The sequence below is a fragment of the Nycticebus coucang genome, chromosome 12 (assembly GCF_027406575.1).
Source record: "Nycticebus coucang isolate mNycCou1 chromosome 12, mNycCou1.pri, whole genome shotgun sequence".
NCBI lineage: Eukaryota > Metazoa > Chordata > Mammalia > Primates > Lorisidae > Nycticebus > Nycticebus coucang.
The window spans coordinates 104064486-104088645 of record NC_069791.1 but is presented as its reverse complement, the minus strand read 5'-3'; the positions used below and the strand labels follow the sequence as shown (position 1 = coordinate 104088645).

At 43.9% G+C, this 24160-nt stretch overlaps 1 protein-coding gene across 18 annotated transcripts in view; it reads right to left on the bottom strand.

Annotated features, from left to right (window-relative positions):
• Window positions 1–24160, bottom strand: part of RBFOX1 (RNA binding fox-1 homolog 1) — a 2283260-nt gene that overhangs the window by 366218 nt on the left and 1892882 nt on the right. For 2 of the 18 annotated variants that reach the window (XM_053556414.1, XM_053556423.1), the window contains exon 1: window positions 17337–17554. The exons of 14 other annotated variants lie outside the window; for them this stretch is intronic. In XM_053556414.1, the coding sequence (XP_053412389.1) occupies window positions 17337–17480 (144 nt within the window). In that variant the 5' untranslated portion in view covers window positions 17481–17554. Of the gene's footprint in view, window positions 1–17336; window positions 17585–24160 lie in introns of those variants that run through there. 2 more of the 18 variants (XM_053556413.1, XM_053556418.1) reach the window with 2 other exon arrangements.

Genomic DNA, 24160 nt, shown 5'->3' with positions numbered 1-24160 from the left:
TGCGTTTCCAGAAACTACGGAGTCTAGACTTAAAGACAAGACAGAGACACCAGGGCCCCAGAGCCAAGATGTGCCAAATGGCACAGCTGAGCTTCTCATGCGAGAGGATTAGCCAAGGGGCTGACTGCTGCTGACGATGTCATGGCCAGGCAGCTGGTGGCCACGGAGAGCCTCTGACAGGTGGGATTTAACTTCCCAGATTAGCAGTGTCCTTCTGGGAGACTCTGGGGACATCAAAAGAGGAACTACCCTGAGTGACCTCATTTCCTTTCTGACTCTTACTTTACCATCTATTTTTAAACAAACCCTATGCACCCTTTATCATTTGCCAGACACTTTCTAAACCCCCTGTATATGAACTCATTTAATCTTCACAACTACCCTAGAAGGTAAGTCCTATTACTATCACTATACCACTGATAGGAAAGCTGAAGCAGAGAGAGATTAAGAGACTGGCCTATGAATGGTAAATTCCAGCTCCTGAGTCAGACTTATAATCACCTGCTTTGTTACCTCCCTAGAAAGAAATATGTTTTTTTTTTTTTTAATATATTTCTCTGGTCTCCATAAAAAACAAACTTATTTTTATTACACCAGCAATGTACCATACTGACTAAAAATCCCGGTATTGGAGGCATACCAAGTTTGGGTTCAAATTCTTGCTTTGAAATTTCCTGGCTATGTTACCTTGGGCAGATTACTTAACATTTCTAAATCTCAATTAATTCTCTTATAAATTGGGAGAAATAACACTCTCCTCACAAAGTGGCTAAATTATCTGATATAATAAAGTGGTTATAATATAATATTATGATAATGTTATAAAATCAATAATATAACAACACACTTAAAATATTCCCCGGGCTTAAGTCTATTTTTAAGTGTTTGAACACTAGTCATGGTATTTATAACTTAGTATGACCCTGTCTGTTCATATCTCAACTAGAATGCTGGACGTGTAAGTCAACCACTTGCTGCGGTTGACTCTCAACTATCCCGGTTTCATAAATCAGTGAATCTCCACATTTGCGTCCATTCATTTGAATCGGGTTTCTGTCCCTTAAAACTAATAGATGCTGGACTAATATAAAATTAGATGCAAAAACAGAAAATACACACAAGCATAAAATAAGTCCTAGAAGATATCTTTGGTTATTTTTTTTTTACCTGCTATGTGCTAAATATAACCTTTAGCACTTTAAAGACAATAGCTCCTTCAATCTTTTGACAATTCTATGGTAATGGCATTCATGATATACCCATTCTACGGCGGAGGACATTGGAGCACAGAGTTGCTTACACCATTCATGGCTACTTGAGTGGGAGGGCCAGTGGCCAAAGCCACACCTGCCTGATTCCAAATCTATTTCCTTGCTTCTGCCAGTTTTGCATGACCGAGGATGTTGATGCATTTGTTAAGTAAAAAATCCTGGAAATCTGCTAAGGAGCTGGCACCAACACTCAGGTGCCCACATTCTAAATCTTGCCTCAATGCTGAAAGCTCTTCTGAGGCTCAGGGAAAGCTTTGTGGGTGGTGAAAAAGAATTCCAAAATACCCTTCCAGAGAAATCCCACTTGTGCAGAGCCATGCCAAACAGATTGTACAATCTCCAAACTATATTCAAACCCAGACACACAAACACTGACCCCAAATCAACCTGCCACACGCCACGTCTTCTTTTTTAATAATATTTGGCAGAGAGAGAGTTCTTTTCCTTGTCTACAAATGTTTGTAAATGTATTGGGCTGGTTAGGTTGTCATCTTTCTGCATGCCCACCCATCACAGGCCCGAACTCAACATGTCACATCCCATAAGAAATTTACCGTGTCATGTGCATTTCCCCCCACCCCCAATAGTGAATAGAGCTCAGTGCGGAAACTCACAGATTCCAAGGCGGCCATTTGTTTTAGGATTACCACACAGAGCTGACTTCCTTGGAGACTCTGTGCCTGGCCTCAAAGATGAACGCTCCTTTTAGAACCAAAATAGAACAAAGGGACAAAAGGGAACTGAAGGATTTAAAATTAGGATAAAAAAAGAAAGAAAAAAAAAAACTTGGCACTGGAGTGGGCTGCCTTAACCACCTAGAACTTACCAACGATGCCCAACTTTTAGTGTGGTTTATCCCCATATGTTCCCACACTCCCACTGGGACCTAACATTTGCAGGCACTATTTATCATTCTGGCTAGTGGCGTGCTCATCTGCCTACCTCGCAAGCAGCCCTCGTTGTTATTTTTATAATTACTGGGAGTCTTTTTCATGTTGTACTCTGCCAGAACTCTGGCTCACCACACACCTGTTCTGTGTAGAACACAAGGAGAGATGGGGGTGGGGGAGTCTCGTGGTGGCGAGAAGGGGAAGACAGCCTTTCCTGCCTGCTATGAAGAGCAAATTCCAGAATAAAGCAGCAGAGCTGCTGGGTATCTTTTTTTTAAAGCTGTACTGTGTGCCAGTACTTTGTTTAACAAACATTCTCTATGTCTGTTTGACAGTTTGTTTATAAGGAGACTGTTTCAACTTTTTTTACAAATATGCATTTCATTTAATCATGCTCATACTCACTGACAGTGAATATCATCACTCCCATTTTATAGATGAAAAAGTTAAAACAGAGAAAGGTTAAGTAATTTGCTCAAAGGCATAAGTACAGATGGGAAGGGGTAGGCTTGAACCAAACCTGATTTACGGGTCAAACCATCATGCTTCATTCTAATAAGCATCACTGTCATCACCAAATTTCATCACCACCACCATCACCACCATCACTGTCATCACCATCGCCACCACCACCATTACCACCATCACAATACCATCACCAGCCTCTCTACCACCACCAACACTGTCATCACCATCACCACCACCAACACCGTCATCACCATCACCACCAACAACACTGCCATCACCATCACCACCACCAACACTGTCATCACCATCACCACCACCATCACCACCACCAACACCGTCATCACCATCACCACCAACAACAACACTGCCATCACCATCACCACCACCAACACTGTCATCACCATCACCACCACCAACACTGTCATAACCATCGCCACCACCAACACTGTCATCACCATCGCCACCACCAACACTACCACCATCACGATACCATCACCAGTCTCACCACCACCACCAACACTGTCATCACCATCACCACCACCATCACCACCACCAACACCGCCATCACCATCACCATCACTACCACCAACACTGTCATCACCATCACCACCACCATCACCACCACCAACACCACCATCACCACCACCAACATCGCCATCACCATCACCACTACCATCACCACCACCAACACCATCATCACCATCACCACCATCAAGACTGTCATCACTATCACCACCACCACCACCACCATGATACCATCACCAGTCTCCCCACCACCACCACCAACACCATCATCACCACCACCATCACCACCACCAACACTGTCATCACCATCAGCACCACCACCGCCACCATCACAATACCAACACCAGTCTCCCCACCACCAACAACACTGTCATCACCATCACCAACAACAACACTGCCATCACCATCACCAACAACAACACCATCATCACCATCACCACCAACAACAACACTGCCATCACCATCACCACCACCACCACCACCACCACACTGTCATCACCATCACCACCACCATCAGAATACCGCCACCAGCCTTCCCACCACCACCATCACTGTTATCACCATCAGCACCACCAACACTGTCATCACAACCACCACCACCATCACATTACCATCACTACCACCACTGCCACTACCCTCACCAGCATCATCAGCACCATCACCATAATATCACCAGTCTTCCCACCACCTCCGACACTGCCATCACCATCACCACCCTCATCACCAACATCATCACACCATTACCAGCATCACCACTGCTGTCACCACTTCCATCACCATCACTGGCACCAGCACCCAGAGTAAAAATACTGAACTCTCTCCATTTTCTGGGTACTGTGCTGGGTGCCATGTAAACTCTCTCATGCTCCTAACAACAGTCTGCTATGGATCCTATATTACCTGTTTCAAAACTGTGGAAATGACACTTTTACAGAGGTTGATAAATATGCTCACACAGCCATTCAGAGCCATGTAACATCTGCAACATGTTCAAAACTCAAAACTGATTCTGACACCAATGTGAATACATTCAACCCCTGCACTCCCACGGCCAGAGGCAGGGTGGAGACACTGCCCACTGGACAGTTGGTCGGACTGCCCCCCCCCTTAGCTCCAGCATCAGAAGCCCGTTGCTAATACGTGAGCAGTCATCCTTCTAAGGTAGTGGTTCTCAACCTTCCTAAAGCCGTGACCCTTTAATACCGTTCCTGTGCGTCGCAACCCACAGGTTGAGAACTGCTGTTCTAAGGTGTGGTGAACTTGGTCTGGGAAGACTCTGCTACCAAATAACGTAGGAGATGTGACACTAAAATTCTGAGCTCCTGCCACATAACACTGACTCAGAAGGAACTTTGGCCTGGGATATGCTGAGGCCGACTGCCACTCTGTCCCTGAAGGCTCACACGGTGGCCCTGACCGTCCTCCCCATTGTGCTCTGAAGGCTGCCTTCAGAGCGTGGCCTCTTTTCTCCCTCAACTGAACATCAGCTGTGGGGGTGGCTATCAGGCTTGGTTTCCAAAACTTTCCGTCCTGCTCACCTGTTCCAGCTACTCCCAGCCCACGTGACTGTCATCTCACACTGAGTTATTCCAGTGGATCCTACCTGACCCCCCAGCCCCTGCCTTCCGCCCAATCCCCCTTCTAATGTAATGTATTCTCTGAAGAATAGCCAAATTAGTCTTTCTAAAGGGCTAAAGAGGATCATGTTTGTCTCCTGCAGAAAGCCCCCAAGTGCTATTTTTTTTTTTTTCTCTTTCTCTTTCTCCCTCTTGGAATAAAGTCCCAGTCTCCTATCAGGGCGTGAGAACCCCACGGGTTTCCAGCCCTTCTCTGCCTCTTTCCCCTTCTCTTACTGCCTCCCTGGCCCTTTTGTCATTTTGTGCTTCCCTGGCAGCACCCAGGCACGTGGCAGCCGTGACGCACACTCTGCCTCAGATGAAGGGTCTCATTGACCCTGACCCCGCCTCTCTGCTCCCCTCATCCATCTCATTGGGGCCTCAATGTCGCTTCCGCAGAGAAAGCTTCCCTCACTCCTGAATCCAACCTTATTATTGCCTGTGGGCTGGGGACTGCTCTTCTCTGCCTTCAGAGCACTAACCCCGGCTTGCAGCGTGTGTTTATGGGGTGATCACCTGCCAGTCTCTCCAAAACTTGGAACTTATTTCCATGAAGGATAACAAAGTTGCTTTTCTTGTCCGTGTATCCTCAGTTACTAACCTGGTTACTGAGACACAGCAGAGGCTAAACAAACACGTTGACTGAATGAGTGAATTAATTATTAAGGACAGAATTGAGTGAGAGATGAGGTGGGAAGTGATTTAACCATTCTAGCCCTCGCCTGCTTTGCTATTAATGACCAGACAAGTCTTTGGTAAATAGATCATGGAGCGTAAGAACGCTGTACAAATGGTTAAAAACACATTTCTCTTCTCCAATAGTATCATCTAAACTCTAAAACTCTCAACCTGTGGGTCATGACCTCTTTGTAACAATGGAAATACATCCTGCATAGCAGATATATACCTTATGATTCATAACAGTAGCAAAATTTCAGTTATGAAGTAGCAACAAAAATACTTTTATGGTTGGTGGTCACCACAATATGAGGAACTGTATTAAAGGGTCGTGGCATTAGGAGGCATTAGGAAGGTTGAGAACCACTGCTCTAAAAAGTCCTGTATTATGGTGGCGCCTGCGGCTCAAACGAGTAGGGTGCCAGCCCCATAGGCTGGAGGTGGGAGTTTCAAACCCAGCCCCGGCCAAACACTGAAATAAAAAAAAAAAAAAAGTCCTGTATTATGTGTAAGGAGGTAATTGCTGTCTTGAATTCAATGCATTTTATTTTGGAAAGCTGTTTTTTCTCTGCTATGAAAAGTGAAGGATCTATCCCTCATATTAACACATCATCTTCTTGGCATGCTACGTGATTAAGGAGGAAATGTGATTTTATTTTATTTTGAAATTGATATTTTTCAGAAAGCCAAGAGGAGCTATCAGAATAAAGGGATGTTTATTTGGGTGAATCACCAGCTTTGCACAAATCCCAAGTGCTAATTGCATAATGTGTCTTTACAAAATGCCATAATATGGGTTCGGCTGGTTTCTCTGTTTTGGATTTGAAAAATAGATTGTTTAATAACCCATCAAAGCTATATGTAAACCAAGTAAACAATAGAGCAGATGTTGACTGCTGTCTTGTGCCTTGTAGACATAATTAAAGACAATGAGACACTCACAGATTCATATAACAGAGGACAAAAACAAGCGCAAGAATCAGTATAATATAAATGTAAACTGCATTTACTGGACACCTGCTTTCCCGGTCCAAAGTGCTGTATCATATTTCCTGTGATGAAAAAATTGTGTAACACTCTTTATTTACTTATGTTAATATGTACATTCTGTTCTTTACTTTTCTGGAAGACAAGCTTATAAAAGGAATTCTTTTCTGTTGGATATTTGTTTCAATGTCATTAGCACTGACTAGCACCCTGGACAGTTTCAAAAAGGTTATTTTTTTCATAGGCATAAATGTTAATAAGAACCAGTTAGGTAAAACTTTCACTCATATCTATAAAAAAATCTCAAGCCCTGGCTTGGGTAGGGCTAGTGGAGGGCATTATTTGTCTTTGCATTCATTTAGGTATTCTACTAAATGGACATATTTATTTCCTAAAGGCCTTATTATGTAGCTACATTTAAAGGGCATTTCCTAAAATCAAGATTTCATCTTAGACAGAAACAATCCTGTTGACTAGAATATTTAAAGTATTCTGGAATATTTAAAGTATCATTCTAATTTTATAAATATTCTCCCCCCTCCCCCGTCTTATAACTACACACAAAATGAATAATGCATGATGTAATTAAGATACACAAGTGCAACACCCCCCCCCGCCCCAACAACAATAATAACAGAAACAAGCAAACCAATAAACAGGGCTTTTCTCTGCTGATAATCTTGAAAGAGGAATTGAGGACTCTGAATGAAATATATGATTGTATCATTTTTTTCTTCCAATGAGAAAAAAATTCTGAGGTTCAAATGAGAGCTTTCTGTGGTTTACTAGAGAGAAGAAAGTTTCCTAGAGCTTGAATTCTCAATTCAGATAATAAAAGTCTTTACTTCTTTTCAGAACAAAGCCATGATCTTTTTTTTCCAGCTAGTAATTGAAATAATAATAATTTTTTTTAAAGCCTCAAAAATCTCAAAGAGCCCAGGAAGCTTCTGTTGGCTGGTGGAGAACAAATGGTGATTCAGCTTACAGTAAACTCGCCCTCTCCTTGTCTGTTGTTTTTTTGATGATGTGGAGGGATGGGGATTCTAATGTGATGTGCGTCTCTCTATGCGAATAAACTAGTGTCAGCCCATTTTCACAGACAACACCATAAAGCATAAACACCAAATGGGAAACAAATAGGGCTGCGATGCCACAGTGAAGCAAACCAATCAGCCCTGAAACACCTAAGATAGATCGCAGCCCCTCTTTCATTCATCCTTTATGGAAAGGCAATGAAAATGTCTCTAAGTGAATCTGATTAAACACACACAGACACACACGCGCACACACACACACAATCTCCGAGCTCAGGAAGGTTGTAAAGCACTGAATTCTTTTTTGATTTATGAAGCAGCCTTCACTGCAGTGAGCTAAACAGCATGGCGAGGCAGGACCTCACTCCCTGAAATTCCTTTATTAACATGACCAGGCCCCGCAAGTGAACAAAAGCAGTGGTGTGGGGTGTATAAATCATTAATACGGTGCTGGGTAGTGACTGCATTTCCTCTGTTAGTTGGAGAGCCCTCTGCACAACAGGGATTTGGGGATTGGAATTGGCTGCAGAGACGTACACTCCATCACTCAGTGCTGACGAATTCTCCCCAGCCTTATTCTTTTTCCTCTCTCTCCTGCTTCTCAAGTCTAGCAGCCTCATGGTTTGTTTTAATTGATTAAACAAAATCTTGATGCACTAAAAATGAAATTGACAATAGCCTCAAAGTTGACAGATCTTCAGAACTCTTTCCCTTTTTGGGGGGAGTGAGTTCTACCCTTAAAAGAAAAGAGAAGGACCCTCTGATGAGGGGAGCTGCCTTTCCACAGCAGGGAAGGCCTCAAAGAGGTCTCTATAAATTAGACAGAACTAGCCCTTGCCCTGCCCAGCAAAAGGGAGGACACAGGGAAAGTGGGGAATAGTGGTCATCAGTGTCAGCGCTGCAGGGAGAGAGTCTGTTTTTAAATATCAGCGTTTCCCACCTACGCCTCGGATTCTGCATCTAAAAATGAAGTCATTAATATCAACTCCCTGGAGGCCTTTTGCAGGGGATCAGCTGTGGCAATCCATGTAAAAGTGCTTAGTCGTGTGCTTGTCACATAGCACTCCATAAAAGTTATTGATTATTTCATTATTTTAATTATTTTATTATTATCATCATCATTGTTGAGGATGGCTGGATTCTCTGCCTACCTAAATGATCTTACACATGGCATCTCCTCCTGCTTACAGAAAGAGATTCATTTTTTGTTGTTGTTGTTGAATTTTGAATGGAACCAAAACGAATCTTAAAAAAAACAAAAAGGAAGAAAGCAAAAAGTCCCCAAGAATCCTGAGTCACATGTTCTAAATGGAGACTCCTAGTGGAAGGTTCAGCCATTGCACCATTAAAAAAAAAAAAAGGAAAAGAATGTCTCCGCTCAAACCCTTCCTCTGTTATAATTGCTCACTGCAAACCTTCACAGGGCAGAGTGGGTGAGTGGGGAAGACAAAGATAAAAAGGAAGCCAAAAAAACCCCACACTGTATAGATTTATGCAGATTATTTGGATGGCAGCACCTGTCTGTGAGTTTTCATCAGAGACAATGATAGATCCAAAGCAAAGTCATTTTCAGGAGGCTCCTTTATGTTTCTAGAAATTCCAGGAACAGCCTAGATGAAGAGTGACGGGGAACTAGGAGCCTCACACCTCATTCTCTTGATTCAGGATAAAGAGGACCAAGGATCAGGAAGCAGGGAACGCACCTCCCCTCACAGGATCCAGGCCAGAAAATGTACCTGTCAGCCATAACAGCCCATCCTGAAAGCAGGTCGTTTGTGGAATGTCAGTGCCCACCATCCAGTAACCACCAAGACTGGGAGTGCTCCCCCAGACTCTCCCCAGGGACAGTCTGCACATTACCCGACACTGCCATATGAAAGCTTATGGGAATGAACTTCAACGTGCACCCAAGTCTCCCGCATCACAGAATAATGACATTCTGAATGGAAATAAATGAAGCCCCTGCAGTGTGATTCTGTCAGCTTTTGAAAGTAAATAACTTTGCTACTGACAAGAGCGAGACAATTTTTATTTTCCCTCCTCCTGCATGGAGCATTAATTGAGCTGTGCAGTGGTATTATAATACAGCAACGCCAGCAGGACTGACAGCTCGCTGGAGGAAGAAAGAGAAGGGACTTAGAACAGGCAGGTGGGACCAGGAACCCCAGACAGAACCCGCCTTCCAAAAAATCTCTCAATCCTGTGTCCTGGGCAGGCCACAGGTGCATTTAACATGTTAGTTTGGGAGACACAGAAAGTCAAAGTTATGTCCGGCTTCAATAAACAGAACCTACTTTCCTTTAACACATTCTTTTCCTCATTTCTTCAACAGACACTGAGGATCACTGGGATCACTGCGTCCCAGGCACGAGTGAAGTGTTTCCATCTGTAGCTTACTTCACCTCACAATGAACAGTAGGAAGTGGTTATTCCAATCTCTGGTTTTCCGATGAAGCAATGAAGGTCCCAAATCAAGCAAAGCAACTTGTTCAGTTGAATCGGCTAATTGAATAACAGAGTTGGGATGAAGCCTTCAGGTTGTTATTTCTGTCCTATCTATAACTTCAGAAACAAAATTAAAAATAAACAAAAACTGCATGTTGCAGGGTAGCTGACACCAACTGAGTTCTAAGTAAATACAGGTTTCTCATCTGAATTTTGTAAGATGCCTGAGATGGACAGTCAGATGCTCAATCTGTAGGCCTCACTGCTCCTTCTGTTTTCAGCTGCCAATATTACATGCAGTTCATGAAAGAGTTATCCAGTAAGAAAATCCCTCAGCTCTCACCTTTCCCTAAGAGCACAGCTTGACCCATGCCTGGCTTCCCTGGGGGTATATTTGCTATGGTTTTTGATAAGGGAAATCTAGTCCTGGTGGTGAATCCTGGGCAAACCCCCCCCCCCCAAAAAAAAACAAAAAAACAAATAACAACAACAACAACAACAAAAACAAAGGCCCCAAAGAAAAGGCTCTTTAAGGCTAAACTTTTTGTGCATTTACTCATCAGTCCTGGGAAATAGCAGGCACTTAATTCCCACTGCTGCCTGTACTTTGTTCCAAAGCTGCAAAGTTAAAAGGAAAAAGAGAAGAAAGACAAGAAAAAGTCATCACATCCCTGGGAATACACACTAACCTTCTGAATGCTTTTTGCCTCAGCCCTCCTTCCTAATTTTGATTCTGTGTGTCTTTAAACACAACATGAAGAACGGGATCAAAACCTGCTAAGACTGCTCTTCAGCTAGAGCGTGGCTGAGTGTTAGAGACCACAGCAGCTTCCCACACCTCTCCCCAGATCCATTTCCCCTGAAGTCCTCCATAAGCCATAGACAAAGCAACTTTCCTTTACTGTGTCCTCAGGGTGCTGCCCTGAGAGAAGGGAGGAGACATTAACATGGAGAAGTTAACTACAGTTTTGCTCTTTGGAAACTGGGTCCAGGGGAGGAATGAGTGATGAGCAATCTCAGAATTGGCAAGGCAGAGGGTTTCCAGGAAAGCCAATGGACCGAGCTGACGTTTTCCAGAGAATGCTATGACGCTGAAGGTTCCTGAGAGGGCTCACACATGAACATGGGCTATCCACAAGGATGGGGCCTTTGCTTTGCTTACTGGGAGAGTCTAGCAGAGCAGCTGACACCTGATGGGTGTTCAATAAACATGGACTGTGAATGAATGAATATTGACTTCCATTTATACTGGACAAAATGATATCACAGCTGTAAGTGGCTATACACACACACGTGTGTGTATATATATATTCCTTTTTGGTTTGAGAAAGTCTATTTTTAAGTTTAAAATATAAGTTAATTAAATTATATATTACATGGATATCAACTGTGGCAATGAGCAGATGAGCAAAACTCCAGAAGGGGATGCTTGAATGCCTGAAGTCTGAAAAACTGGACCACATTCATTCTGTTCACCTTAATAAGCCCCTTGTGTATACACCTTGATGGGGTTTTGATAAAAGATCCTTGCTCTGTGGTTCTTTACAGTTTTGATCAACACTCTCTACTTTCTTCCCCCAAACCTGGTTTCAAAACATGGGCTCTTTTTCATCCAGGATCAATCAATCAGCACCACACTATGCCAGAAAGACAAGAAACAGCAGTGAAATTCTCTTTCCCCAAAGCCTCTCAGCTCTTTCCTAACCCTATGCCAAGTTCGGGGACTGAATCTTGGGATTTTTTTTAGAAAGACACCTGACAGTTGATCCCTGCAGGGGCAGCCTGCGTGCTGGTTGATCATTTCCCTAGCTTGCTCACATTCAATGGGGCTGACCGGCAGGGGCCGGGACCCTCCTGAGCCATTGTGCCGGAGGGATGACCCTATTTGACGCAACTGCTCTCAATGGGGCCAAGATGAGGCAGCCCACAGCACGCCAACAGCCACAGTCCAGGGCTCAGCCCGGCAAAGTTCTCTCTCTGGCAGCTCCTGGAAATAGGAAACTTTATTGATGAACGGAACTTTTTTTTGCTTTTCTTAATTGAATTAAACAGCACGTGGGGACACCTCTTCCCGTCCATTAAAAAGGTCTCTGCAGATGGGACAATTACGCCCACGCACTCCTTGGCTCTGCCTCGTTCAGAGGATGTCATTGCCTACCCACCACCCAGCCCCCTTAGGCACACAGGCACCAACCTCATTTTGTTTACAATGCTGCAATTTCTTTCTCTTCTAGAAGATTATTATTTGCCTGACAAACTGCACTGTTTTTACCCGGCCAATATGAATAAACAAGCATTATGTTTCCTCTCGGGGGCAGGGAGCCTGGTTAAATGAATCAGAAAACCCTAAAAAAGATTGTCTACCCTCAGTCCATCAGCTACTGGACAATTACTCAAGGGCCAGCTGTAAGGAAAACAGATGGCACGTGAGCGCTATTAACATGGGCTTTCTCCGCTTGGGCAAAGGCAGAAACGGCCGGTTACATGTTCTGACACAGACAGCGCCAGGAAATGGCAGGCAGAGCGGCTGCACTGCGAAAGGCTCAGGTCCGTGGATGAACAGATGCTTACGATTACCACAAGTGAACGCTGGATTAAGTAATTTTAAAGCAGAAGCGGCCCAAGTAACCCTGTAGTGAACAGCAGGGAATAGGGCTGAAATCCCTGCCCCTCCCACGGCTCCCTGAGATAGGAGAAGACCAGGCTGACCCCGGCTGAGACGTGCGCCTTAACCTGAGGACGGATAACACTCTCAGAATCTATGCCTTCCCCCCCTTAACTGGAGAGATGGGAGAGGCAAGGAAGATGACTTAGCCAATTTAGGACCTGAGAGCTTCACAGAAAGAGACCGGGAGACTCTGTCTTCCATCGGTCAGCCTCTTGGACCTGGAAATGTGCTTATTCCAGCCGCTTAAATTCCTTTAAACAATTCAGACATGAGGATAATCTATCCTAATTCTTTTCTGTGGTATTGACACTATTGACTACCCCCAATCCACAGCATTATCTCGTAAATCAACATGGGACTAAGCCAAGAAGAAAGAATGTGATAAAATGCCACTTGGGCCCCTATGAATCATCAGACTGAGTAAGGCCAGGTAATCAACTACCATGAGAATTGGACTTTTCTACACAGCCATGACTGTCACGGCCTACCTCCCTAATGTTTCCCAAAATCATAACTGTGGCTGGTCCATGGGCACAATCCCCCCCTTCAGACTTCCTGCAGGGTCCCATCCTCCCCGGTGACTCTGCACTGAGAATCACTTTCTAATTAAAGACAGAAAGGGTTGATATGGAGGTTTCAGTTCAATTGCTTTCGATCTGAAGACGTCCACAGTGAGCAATGGCTTCATTTACCAGGAATTACCCTTTGTACAAACCACTTCACTACTTAAAACAAACCGCATGGATCATCATTAAGGGGAAAAAATTACCAATCTTCAGATATTGACAGTGGCATGGCCCACTTCAGAGGCCCTGCTCCCCACCCACACACATACCTTCCATGATGATTTTAGGCATTTGACTTATTTTTAAATTTAGGCTGATAAAATGGTTCTGAGTGGACAGGACTTGACGGATGAGAAGCTTTCTTAGAACAGTACCGGGAGACGCTGATGGAGGTTTAAGAGCAGAGAAAACGAAGTTGATACCTACTGATCCTCTGGGAGAGTTAAACTCAGTGGGGGAAACGCATAGCTCTGGGGAGAATCTGAGGAGCAGTTTGCATCACAAAACAAACCAGATCTGGCCTGTCTTTAGGCTCACCATACCTTCCCAGGGGATGGGGAGGTGGGTGCTCTTTCCTTTACCCCTACCACTTAGGATGGAAATAAATCATCTTTAAACTTTTGTGGTATTTTGTGTGTGTGTGTGGGGGGTTGTTTTATATTATTTACCAGAAGGAAAACAAAACAGGTTCCATTTTGACCTAGCTTACAGCAAATGCCCAAATGTGGAATTTGTATTCAGAATTTCTCCTCAAAGCAACTGTGTTTCAGTGAGTACCCACTTTGGAACTCTGAGAAGATTCTGTATTGAGGATGAGCCAGTTGGAAGTTTAACTTCAAGAAGAAGGCATGCCATCAGACCAAAACCACAGCAGGGCGTAAGGAAGGGAAACTGATGCAGGGATGCTCCCTGGACAGCAAGCTTGAAGCCAGATGCTTCAAGGGGAAGGGGATCACCTGTCCCTTCCATCTGAAAGGGGTCCACAACCATAAAATATATGGTATAAACTGCAGGTATATAAACGTATATGCTTGTGTGGGTGTGAATGTGTGTATGCACATTTGTATGTACAGACGCCAGAAGGACTATTGAACATTAGCCCATCTTGCACTTCCAAACTGTAGTAACATCTCAGATGCTAAGGAAGAGAGGAGAGGGTGAGGTGGGGGGAAGGAACGGAAAGAGGTAAGAAAACAGCTATCTAAAGGAAAGTTACTGAGAAATATAAATAAGCAAAACAGAATACATCTAATAATGTAAACGCCAAAGCTGCCTCTTCTTTGGCCTGAGTTATTTGTGGCAAAAAGGTTACGTCCTTTACACTTGGTCATTCAGAGGAGACTGGGATACCCCGACTGACGTTTTTTTTTTATGAGCTGTCTTACAGATAGATCTGGGAAAATTTAGGAAGAAAGACTGGACTGGACGTTAGTGCCGAGACAAAGAAAGCATATGATGAAATAATTTTCCTTAGCTATGAGATAAGCACTGTGGGAAACTTCATGCCAGGAAAATACGTTTCAGAGAAGCCTCAATAGCCCCTGACCAGTGTTTATGGATTTATAAAAACAGAATGATAAATGCTTCCGAATATTTGTGTGTTAATTACTTTCTTATGTGATTGGTGCTTTGGATGACAAAGATTTCTGAAACATCCTTTTTCTATATAATTATAAAACAAAACTATTTCCAAGGAAGATGTCACTTATCACAAATACTGCCTGATTCATCTATTTGAACAACTTACTTGGAGAGTACAGAGGAGCCCTCCATTCATCAGAATTAGACAGAGATCCAATAATAGTTATGGATTATTAGCAGATAAAAAATATTGTGGCAGTGTATGGGCAGAAGGCATATAAATTTTATCAGTAAGTAGTATGTGGAGATTAGAGTGAACTGTTCCACACTCTTACTCAGCCAACTGTATGGGTTGCTGAATAAAAGCAATGCGAGAATTCTGCACAAACTGTAATAACAGTAAGGGTCAGGAGAGAGCACTCCAAAGTATAGCCCTTCTACCCAGATAGTGAGCTTCCAGGCAGGGTGAAAAGGCACGGCTAGAAAACCTGATTCTGAATAAGACAGGCCAAATAAATGTCTGCCCGTATTACACTTCAGGCTTTTAGTGAAACTCACATAAAATACACACACACACACACATACCCCATTCCAACATTACATGAAAGCATCGCCTGATAAATGCTCTCACTGAAGGCATTGCAAGTCTTTTCAAGAGGGGTGGGTGTATGACGGAGAGCGTCTGAAAGTCCCCCTCTGTCTGTCTTCGTATTTCTTAGGGCTGCCAATATTTCCTTTGAGCCTCCCCTTTCCAGAGGAGGGGTGTTTTCCCTCGTGGGAGAGACAGCAGAAAGGAAGCTGAGAACCCTTGTGTTTATCCTATACACGTCTCCTTCTTACAGCAAGAATAACCTCTCACTCAAAGTAACCGTCTTCTTTCCTAAGTTGTGGCTCACTGAGCAAACCGATTTCATAATCTAGAAGGAAGAAAGATGGATGTGTCTTAAAACAACACACAAAGAAACTGTGGGAACACTGAACAGCTCTGCTATTCTACTTGTTAGGTAATGCTGTTCAAATTGATTAATAAATAACATGATAGAAGTGAATGTAGGAGGCAAGGGATCAACTCATATTAATAATTTTATTAAATCCAACAGAGGCTTAGCAGCTATAGAAATGCTTATTATGACTCTCTTCTAGGAGAAATAACTGGTGTAAAATGCACACACACACACACACACACGCTCACAGCAAAGGCGCAGAAATGCTACAAGAAGATGAATCAGATCATACGTTATCAATAGTCTCTTGGGAAATGTTTCCTGGAACCATTTACTTCATGAGACATGGGATAAAACAATATCTAAAAGAACAAACTATTTTCTTCCTGAGGTATGTAAAAAAGAAAAAAAAAAGAGGCTGTTTTCAAAAAGACTTGTAACAGAAAATAGACCAAAGAAACATTTTCTGGAGGCAACCAACTTGATCACGAATTACCCACATGTCCAAAACAGAATTCTGACATTTTATGAAGATATATAGTTCTTCAACACAGGTGGAAATGGAGGGTCTTTGGGAAGAATGTCTCTCAACTCTTGCAAAGGAAGTTCTGTTAACCCACACGTCTTAGAGAAGGCTACTCCTGAAGTGAGTCAATGGAAAAACAGAGAAAATGACTGTGCTCATTGTAAACTCTTCATGAGCGCGTGGAGAAGGGAAAAGGATCTCTATCCGCTGGACTGGACGCTTCTAACCCTGTGTGTATCCAGGGCCCTTGCCCAGGGACAGCGAGCTGGCCTGCCACCCACAGGGCTGTGTCCAGCTATTTCCCAAGCCCACCTGGAGAAGCAGCTCTTATGGCAAAGAGGGAAAGGCGGAGAGAGTCCCAGGGAAACACGCAGAGAAAGGCAGAGGGTGCTGCATCAAAAGACTCTGAAATGAAGGCTGAATGGAAAATAAAGCAAACACAGAATCCCCTGGCAAGATGATTAAGGAGTGAAAGGGGAGGCGGGGGAAAACAGGCAAAAAAAAAAAAAAAAAAACCACCCTTCCAGATGCCAACAAAGACAAGGTTCACCCCCATCACAACATTGCCAGAGAATTTAAGGCAGATTCTGAGGCTCACGGGCTCCCCAAATCCAATCGCTCAGATCTCAGGCAGACTGAAGGTGCGTGCAGCACCCCACAAACTTAAGACAACAAAAATACTACACACACACACACACACACACACACACACGCACTCTCACACTCACACATACACAGCGGAATTAAATCTACCTGCACCTGAATGCCTCACTCCAAACTCTTAGCATCAAAGAGGTCTTAGGCTCGGATTGCCACCGGACGCGCTGACACATGAACGATGGTACTAAGGGGAAGGCAGTTTTCCATTTCAAACTCCCTGTACCCAGGCTTTCGGAATCAGGCGTTCAAAGTATTCAGACAGATGCCAAAAAATATATCAGCACGCGAGGTGTCCGGGGGGTGGTGGGGCCCACCCACATAGCCAAACGCAGGGTTCAGTCCACGCCTCTGGTCCCGGTGCAGACGCCCCCTGCCCAGGACCCTGGAAGGCACAGACGCGCAGCCCCGCGACGCGCCCCGGGTCTGCCCAGCCCTGAGGAGCAGCCACCGAGGAGGGAAGACTCACGCCTGCCTTACCTGCTGTAAGTACATGAACGTCAAGGCACACGAGAGCTGGGGACACATGCCCACGTTGGGGAGAGCCACGCAGGTGGCCCCCGTCAGAGGATGCTGCATGCTGCCTCTCTGGCGCCCGCCGAGCCCGAGTGGGGACGCTCTCATGCAATCACGTTGCTCTTTGCCTGGTCGCTACAATTTTTTTTTCTTTTTAATTTTGCCGATTATCTAAATCAAATACCGGTGGGGCTGGCTCTCTCCCTCTCTCTCTCGCTCTCACTCTCTCTCCCTTCTTTCTCTCCCTCCCTCCTCCCCCCACCGCACCCCTGGAGTCCCTCCTCCCTGGCTCTCCTTGCCTTGGGGTTTGCTAGATCGCAGCGTTCCTCTGGCTCCAACTAAGACACTTGGGGGACGGGAAACTAGTTGGTTTCCTTTGAGGCTGTGTCGCTTTTCTGATTCGTTGGGGTTTCTTTTTGGTCCCCCACAAAGTGGAAGGCGCCCCCCAGCCCCACGTCCCCGTGTAGGCGGGGAGAACTAGCAAAGGTAACTTCTCTGAAAGGGGAAGCTGGGTGGAAGCTCCCTCCCACCCCCATGCTGAATAGAAAGAAGGGAGGTAAGGGGGGGGGGCAGGACGGGGAGAAGGGACGGAGAGAGAGAAGGGGAGCAGAGGGAAAGAGGGGGAGAGATTTTGACTCACGCCCGAGGCTCACTCCGCTGGTGCCGAGGCTGCCCGCCCCTGTCCTGTCTTCATTAGTCAAATCGGTCCAGGGCCAGGGTTATTGTGTTTTTCCCCCCTTCCCTTTGCCTTTTTCTTTTTAAAGATTAAAAGAAAAAAAAAAAAAAAGCAAAACAAAAGAAAAGAAAACCCCCACGATTCACCAAAATTTACACTGATCTGCTAAAAATCTCCGCGGGCGAGCCAGCGAGCGAGCGCCCCACATCGCCAGCATCTAGGCGAGCCGGACAATTAACGTGATTGCCCAGCTGGGACCCAGAGTCACAGATATTGGTAGCGGTTCCTTTGCCGCGACTCCTTGGCAAAAATAAATAAATAAATAAACACAGAAAAAAGGGATTTCCCCTCGTGCTGAGACGCCAGGGGCTGGGGGCAGCAGGACGCAGGGACCGAGGGCGCGCGGGAGGGAGAGGGGTTCCCGCGCCCCCCGGCAGGGCAGCCCGGCGGCGACGCACCCCTAGGCTCTTGGGACGCAGCTTTTTTCGCTCGCGCTGCGCCTTGGTTGGGCAAGCAGCCCTGAGCACAGCAAACAGCCCCCGAGCCGCTCAGTGGGAGAAACCGCCCAGGCTGGCGTGGAAATCAAGCCTGTTGGACAGGGCGCAAGCAAGGGGGCTTCTCTCGGCCTAAAATGCCCACTCTTCTCACATTATAAATGCACAGGGTAGGGAAGTCCCTGTCTTGTGAGAGATTACGCTGTCTTTGGCTGCACGGAGCAAATTACAACGGTTGTTTATTTTATATGTATTTTTTTCTTGCCTGGCCAGCCTTCCTTGGCCAAATTAACATTCTGCTGTTGCAGGTGGGTCTCCCCTCCCCTTTATTTTATGTAGTGATAATTATTCATTAGTAGATTTTGTTAGTCTTTATGAAATAAAATAGGATGTGATCTGCAAAACAAAAGAAAATAGGACTCCTAACTTGTCCTGGGTCCCCATGGTGAGGGGTTGGGGGGGTACATCCTGGGCAATAGTAAAATCATGATCTGGAATAGTGGCCATATTTTTAATAGAGATTTTGATTTAGTGATTAGAATTTGTTCATTGTTTTCAGAGCAAGAGGTCGATTGTCTGAACAGCATCTTTTTTTGGTTGTTGGGTTCCCTGAAAGAAACCTTGCTGAAGACTTGTCACTGCCCTGAAGGACAGAGCCACCCATGAGAGAAAATGGGGCTCCCTCAAGAAAGAACATTTAGGGACATTCCCAGTATCCCTTCCTTTGGGGCTCACCTGGCTATTCTCAGCCAAAGGAAGGCTTGTGAACGGAGCTCACAGCTACACACACAACTCACTTTGCAAGCTAATCAAAATGCTCTCTGAAGAAGAGGAAGCTAATTCTTCCACAGCTCCACTTTCTTGTTGTTCTGTTTTGAATAACTATAAAGTTCCCACCAAGCCAAATACCAGGCCCCAACTGCAGTTTCTTTCCACTTTTCACCTTGCAAAACCCATCCCCTTAAAATCCCTGGGGCTTATAAATCTCATCAATTTAGTAGGCACAAAGTATCATGTTTCACCCTACACAGAAGTTCATATAAAAAATTGGGAGAATACAGGCTAGTATTTTGAATGGCTCTTTTTTGGGGGGGCGGGGAGGGGTAGAGTGATTCATTTGAAAAATTCGTCCTATTACCTTAGAAATCACATTTGTCAGACAAGCTCTGATTTACAAATAAACTGATGTCCTCTTTCTTTCTTTTCTTACTGTTTGTCATTCATTATTTCATTTCATTTCATTTTGCAATTCACAAAACCAAAGAGAAAGTTACAAAGCACACATGAAATAAAAAAGATTCTGCCTCTCCAATCCTTCCTATGCCTTTCCCATTCTGTTTTTTTTTTTCTTGCCTCAAGTAATTTGCTGCACTGAAGGGTTCACACTGTTTTTCCTTCATTCCCCCCCCCCTCCTTGGCATTGGAAAAGCCTGCAGATACCACAAAAAGAGGACAGAAGTTTTTCTTCAGCTCATTTTCAGAAGAAATATGATAAATAGCACATGGCGCTTTAATAAGACCGTATCTGAATGGTTTAATAAAAAACAAATGCATGATGCAAAGAACTCATAACTGCTCTTGGCTGCACGCATTTTCTGGTCCATTTTCTTTCCAAAGTTGGAAACCTTCAGCGGTGATTCTGTTCCTACAGATTCATTTTGCAAAAATGGCTCAGACTTTCCCTTCAACTTAGAACTTCACAGTCAGGCACACTGGAAATCTACAAAGTAAAACAATGGGAACCAGACCTTCTATATCCATGTCAAAATTATTTGGAGCCAAGCTCTGTTCTCTGGACAACCAAGCCTGAACATCCCTCCAAAGTCCAAACATGCACAATCACACGCAGAGGAATACACATGGAAACCCACATCAGAGAACGCACAGAAACGTTTTACCATCGACGTTATCAGAATAGAACATTCAGTGCCCCCAAATCCAATGTTAGCATCATATCCGCTACCGTCACTTACTTGAATGCAAAACTTTGCCAGCCTTTTATGCCGCATCTGGGGATACTGAATTTGAATTTTATCTCAACAGAAGTTAGGACAATGCCACTGACTTCAGAACAATTCTGTTACATCAATAAATGGCAGAACCAGGTAAAGAAAATCCTCTTGTTTCTCTCTACAAAAAAATTTGCATATGCTTAACATCACTTGGGTGCATCTATTGTGTGCTCCTTCTGAGACCACCCTACTGCCTTTCAGTTATAAGGACACTTAATTGAATGGTTATATATACCCTGCAGGAAGCTGAAAGAGTGCAGGAAAAGTGCAGGCTCCCAGGTGTGAATAATGCCACCTTCAAATGAAACTTTTTTCTTTTCTTTCCTCAAACTTGCCAGCTATTTAAGAGAAGAAAATAAATAGGTTTTATTTTTTTTTTTGGTTCTTTTCTTTTTTTCATAATTCCTTATTATAATTCTCTAATGCAATTAAAATAGCAGACATTTTGCCAAAAGATCTTTTCTATGAGAGTTGTCATACCTCAGAGCAAGGAAGACTTACTGTAGACAGAAAGAAGGGCTTCTTGATCTTAAATGTGATTATCTGTACTGGGGTCAGCTCAGTGGCAATGCCAAGATGTGGTTTAGGAGTATTTTATTCTCACGTCCAACTTTAATATGGGCAATTGCATATTCTCAGTCTTGATTAAAGTGAGAAGGAAAGTATCTTTAGAAAAATTTATTACTTATCTCTATCACAAGCTCTTTGCCTGATGGACTTGTTCAAACACTTGAGTGATATTTACTTACTGTTGATCTCATTGGGGCACTGTTCTGTTCCCTAGGTCTATATCAGTGGGGGAGGACAAACAAAGATCTCTGACATCAGAGTTTGCATTCTAGTGGCGGGGGAGGAAATAGAAAATAAACAATACAGTTCTTTTTTTTGTTTTTTTTTTTTTTTTTTGGCCGGGGCTGGGTTTGAACCCACCACCTCCGGCATATGGGACTGGCGCCCTACTCCTTGAGCAAGAGGGACTTTACCTAACAATTGCAATCAGTGTAACCTGGCTTATTGTACCCTCAATGAATCCCCAACAATAAAAAATAAATAAATAAACAATACAGGTAAGAAATAAGGACACTGTCTGGTATAATAGAAAGTGATGAGTGCTGTGGAAAAAAATAAGAGGCAGATCAGGAGATAAGAGAAACTAGGAAAAGTCAAGTTGCAGTGAAAAGTATTTAGGAAGTGTGCTTGCTCAGAAAAATGCAGCTTCAGCTTCATAAAAGCTCCCCACCCCTTGCCCCGCACCCTTGCTCCTTCCAATCTAATTACCAACCCTCAGATCTATCTAATACAGATGTTTCCTACTTGTGATGGGGCTACATTTGGATAAATCCCATTGTAAGTTGAAAACCTCATGCTTTTGACTTAGATGTTTTCAACTTGCAATGGGTTTTCACAATGTAACCCCATTGTAAGTTGAAGAGCATCTGCATGTGAATTCTGGGGTTCTCTTGGGTCAGTCTCCTTGGGCAGTTTGACACTTCCAGTGTATACCCTAAGCTGGCTGGTTGGCCTCTAAAATGAGGTTTCAGCCCCTGATGTCTTAATGCTACTCTGCAGGAGCTCCATTTCTCAGACATGGTTCTCCAAGCAAAGTATGTTCACTTCCTAACCTGGAGGTGCAGGGCCCAAGACGTGATAGTCTTGACATGATCACAGCACTCCCCTTGCCCAGTAAAGGGCTGCCTCTCAGAACCAATTCTAGGCATTCAGTGACAACTGCTTTGCATGTAGTATCAGGATTGGGGCTGAAGGTTAGAAGCCGCTTCTGGGTGAAGGACCCGCTGAATCCTCTAGCTTTCCAGCCTGGGTGTGGGTTGTCAGTGAGCCCAGGGCCAAAAATGAGCCATGCTTGCAAGAATATAAACACAGGGTGTGGCCCCTATGACAAAAGCACTTTTGAAAATTCTATCAGTTGTTGAGGACAGATCACTACCATCTTTTGCCCACAAGACTGACATCAATTAATACATAAAATCAACCAACGAAATGAATACAATGCCTGCCAATGATATCTAGAGTTGGCATGGCGGTTGAGAAATGAGTAATCTGAAACACAGATGGTGGGCGGCAACACTGGTGCAGTCCTGGACGTGGTGGTCATCATCAACATCTCACAAGGTAACTGTTCTGATTCTAACTAGGTGTCCTGCTGAAATATATGAGGTAGGCACAGAGATACATGAACAGGATAGTCACTCCAGTATTGCAAATATACTTGACCCTTGAACAAGAAAAGTTTGAACTGTGCGGGTCCACTTATGCACGGATTTTCTCTGCTTCCTCCTCTTCCTCCTCCTCCTCAGCCTACTCTACATGAAGAAGATGAGGATGGAGATCTTTATGATGACCCGCTTCTGCTTAATGAATAGCAAATATATTTTATCTTCCTTATCATTTTCAATTAACTTTTTCCTCTATTTTATTGTAAGAATACAGTACGTAATACGGATAACACACAAAATATGGGTGAAGGCTATTAGTAGTTAACTTTTGGGTCAGTCAAAGGTTATGTGCCGATTTTGAGCGGCACAGGACAGCAGCCCTAACCCCTGAGTTGTTTGAGGGTCAACAGCAATCAGAAATAATAGGAGATGAGTAGAACTAAGTATGGCTCATGCATGCAATGTACCTGTTAAAAAGAATAAGGGGCGTCTCTATCTTCCCTTGCAAAAATCTCTAAGAAAGATCTCTAGGAAGTTCCAGAGCATATATATTAAAATTTCATATGTGATGTGAGCTGCAAACCAAACCAACCACGACAACACCCCACAATCTTGTTAAATATGCGTGTTCATACACACCTACGTATGTACCTGCATATAAATAAACAAACACAGGCCAGCTGAGGTGGCTTATGCCTGTAATTCTAGCACTTTAGGAGGCTCAGGCAGGAGGATTGCTTGAGCTCAGGAGTTCGAGTCTAGCCTGAGCAAGAATGAAACTCCATCGCTACTAAAAATAGGAACACTATTCATGCATTGTGGTGGGCGCCTGTAGTCTCAGCTACTTGGGCGTCTGAGGCAAGAGGATCACTTGAGCCCAGGAGTTTGAGGTTACTGTGAACTAGGATGATGCCACGGCACTCTAGCCTAGATGACAGAGTCCCCAGACAAACTGTCTCAATTCCTTGCCACCCCCCAAAATCCCAAAAAATAACAAAAAAAACTACACAAACATTCAAACATGTGAAATGTATAAACAAAGGCCTGAAAGGAGACCAAGTCAAATTGTTAAGTATGTTTACATCTAGGGTAGTGGAGCAGGTTTTCAATTTTTATTCTATACCTATTTATGTTGTTTAGATTTTCATAATAAGAATGTTTATGCATTATTTAATAATAAGATAAAACAACCATTATTATTGCTACTTGACTATTGCTATAGCTGTTGTTATTTTGAAGCCCCCAGGTTACTTGTTGCTAAGGAATAATTTTGATATGGTGGTGAATTTTCCTGGTTAGTACACAAAAACCTGTTTAACCCCACTGTTGAGTTGCCGTATTCTAGGTATTTAATATCCACAACAGAAAACAGAAGCGCTTGGTACCTTGGTAGCATAACAGGATTTCTGTTTACAGCATAACTTCTTAGGGA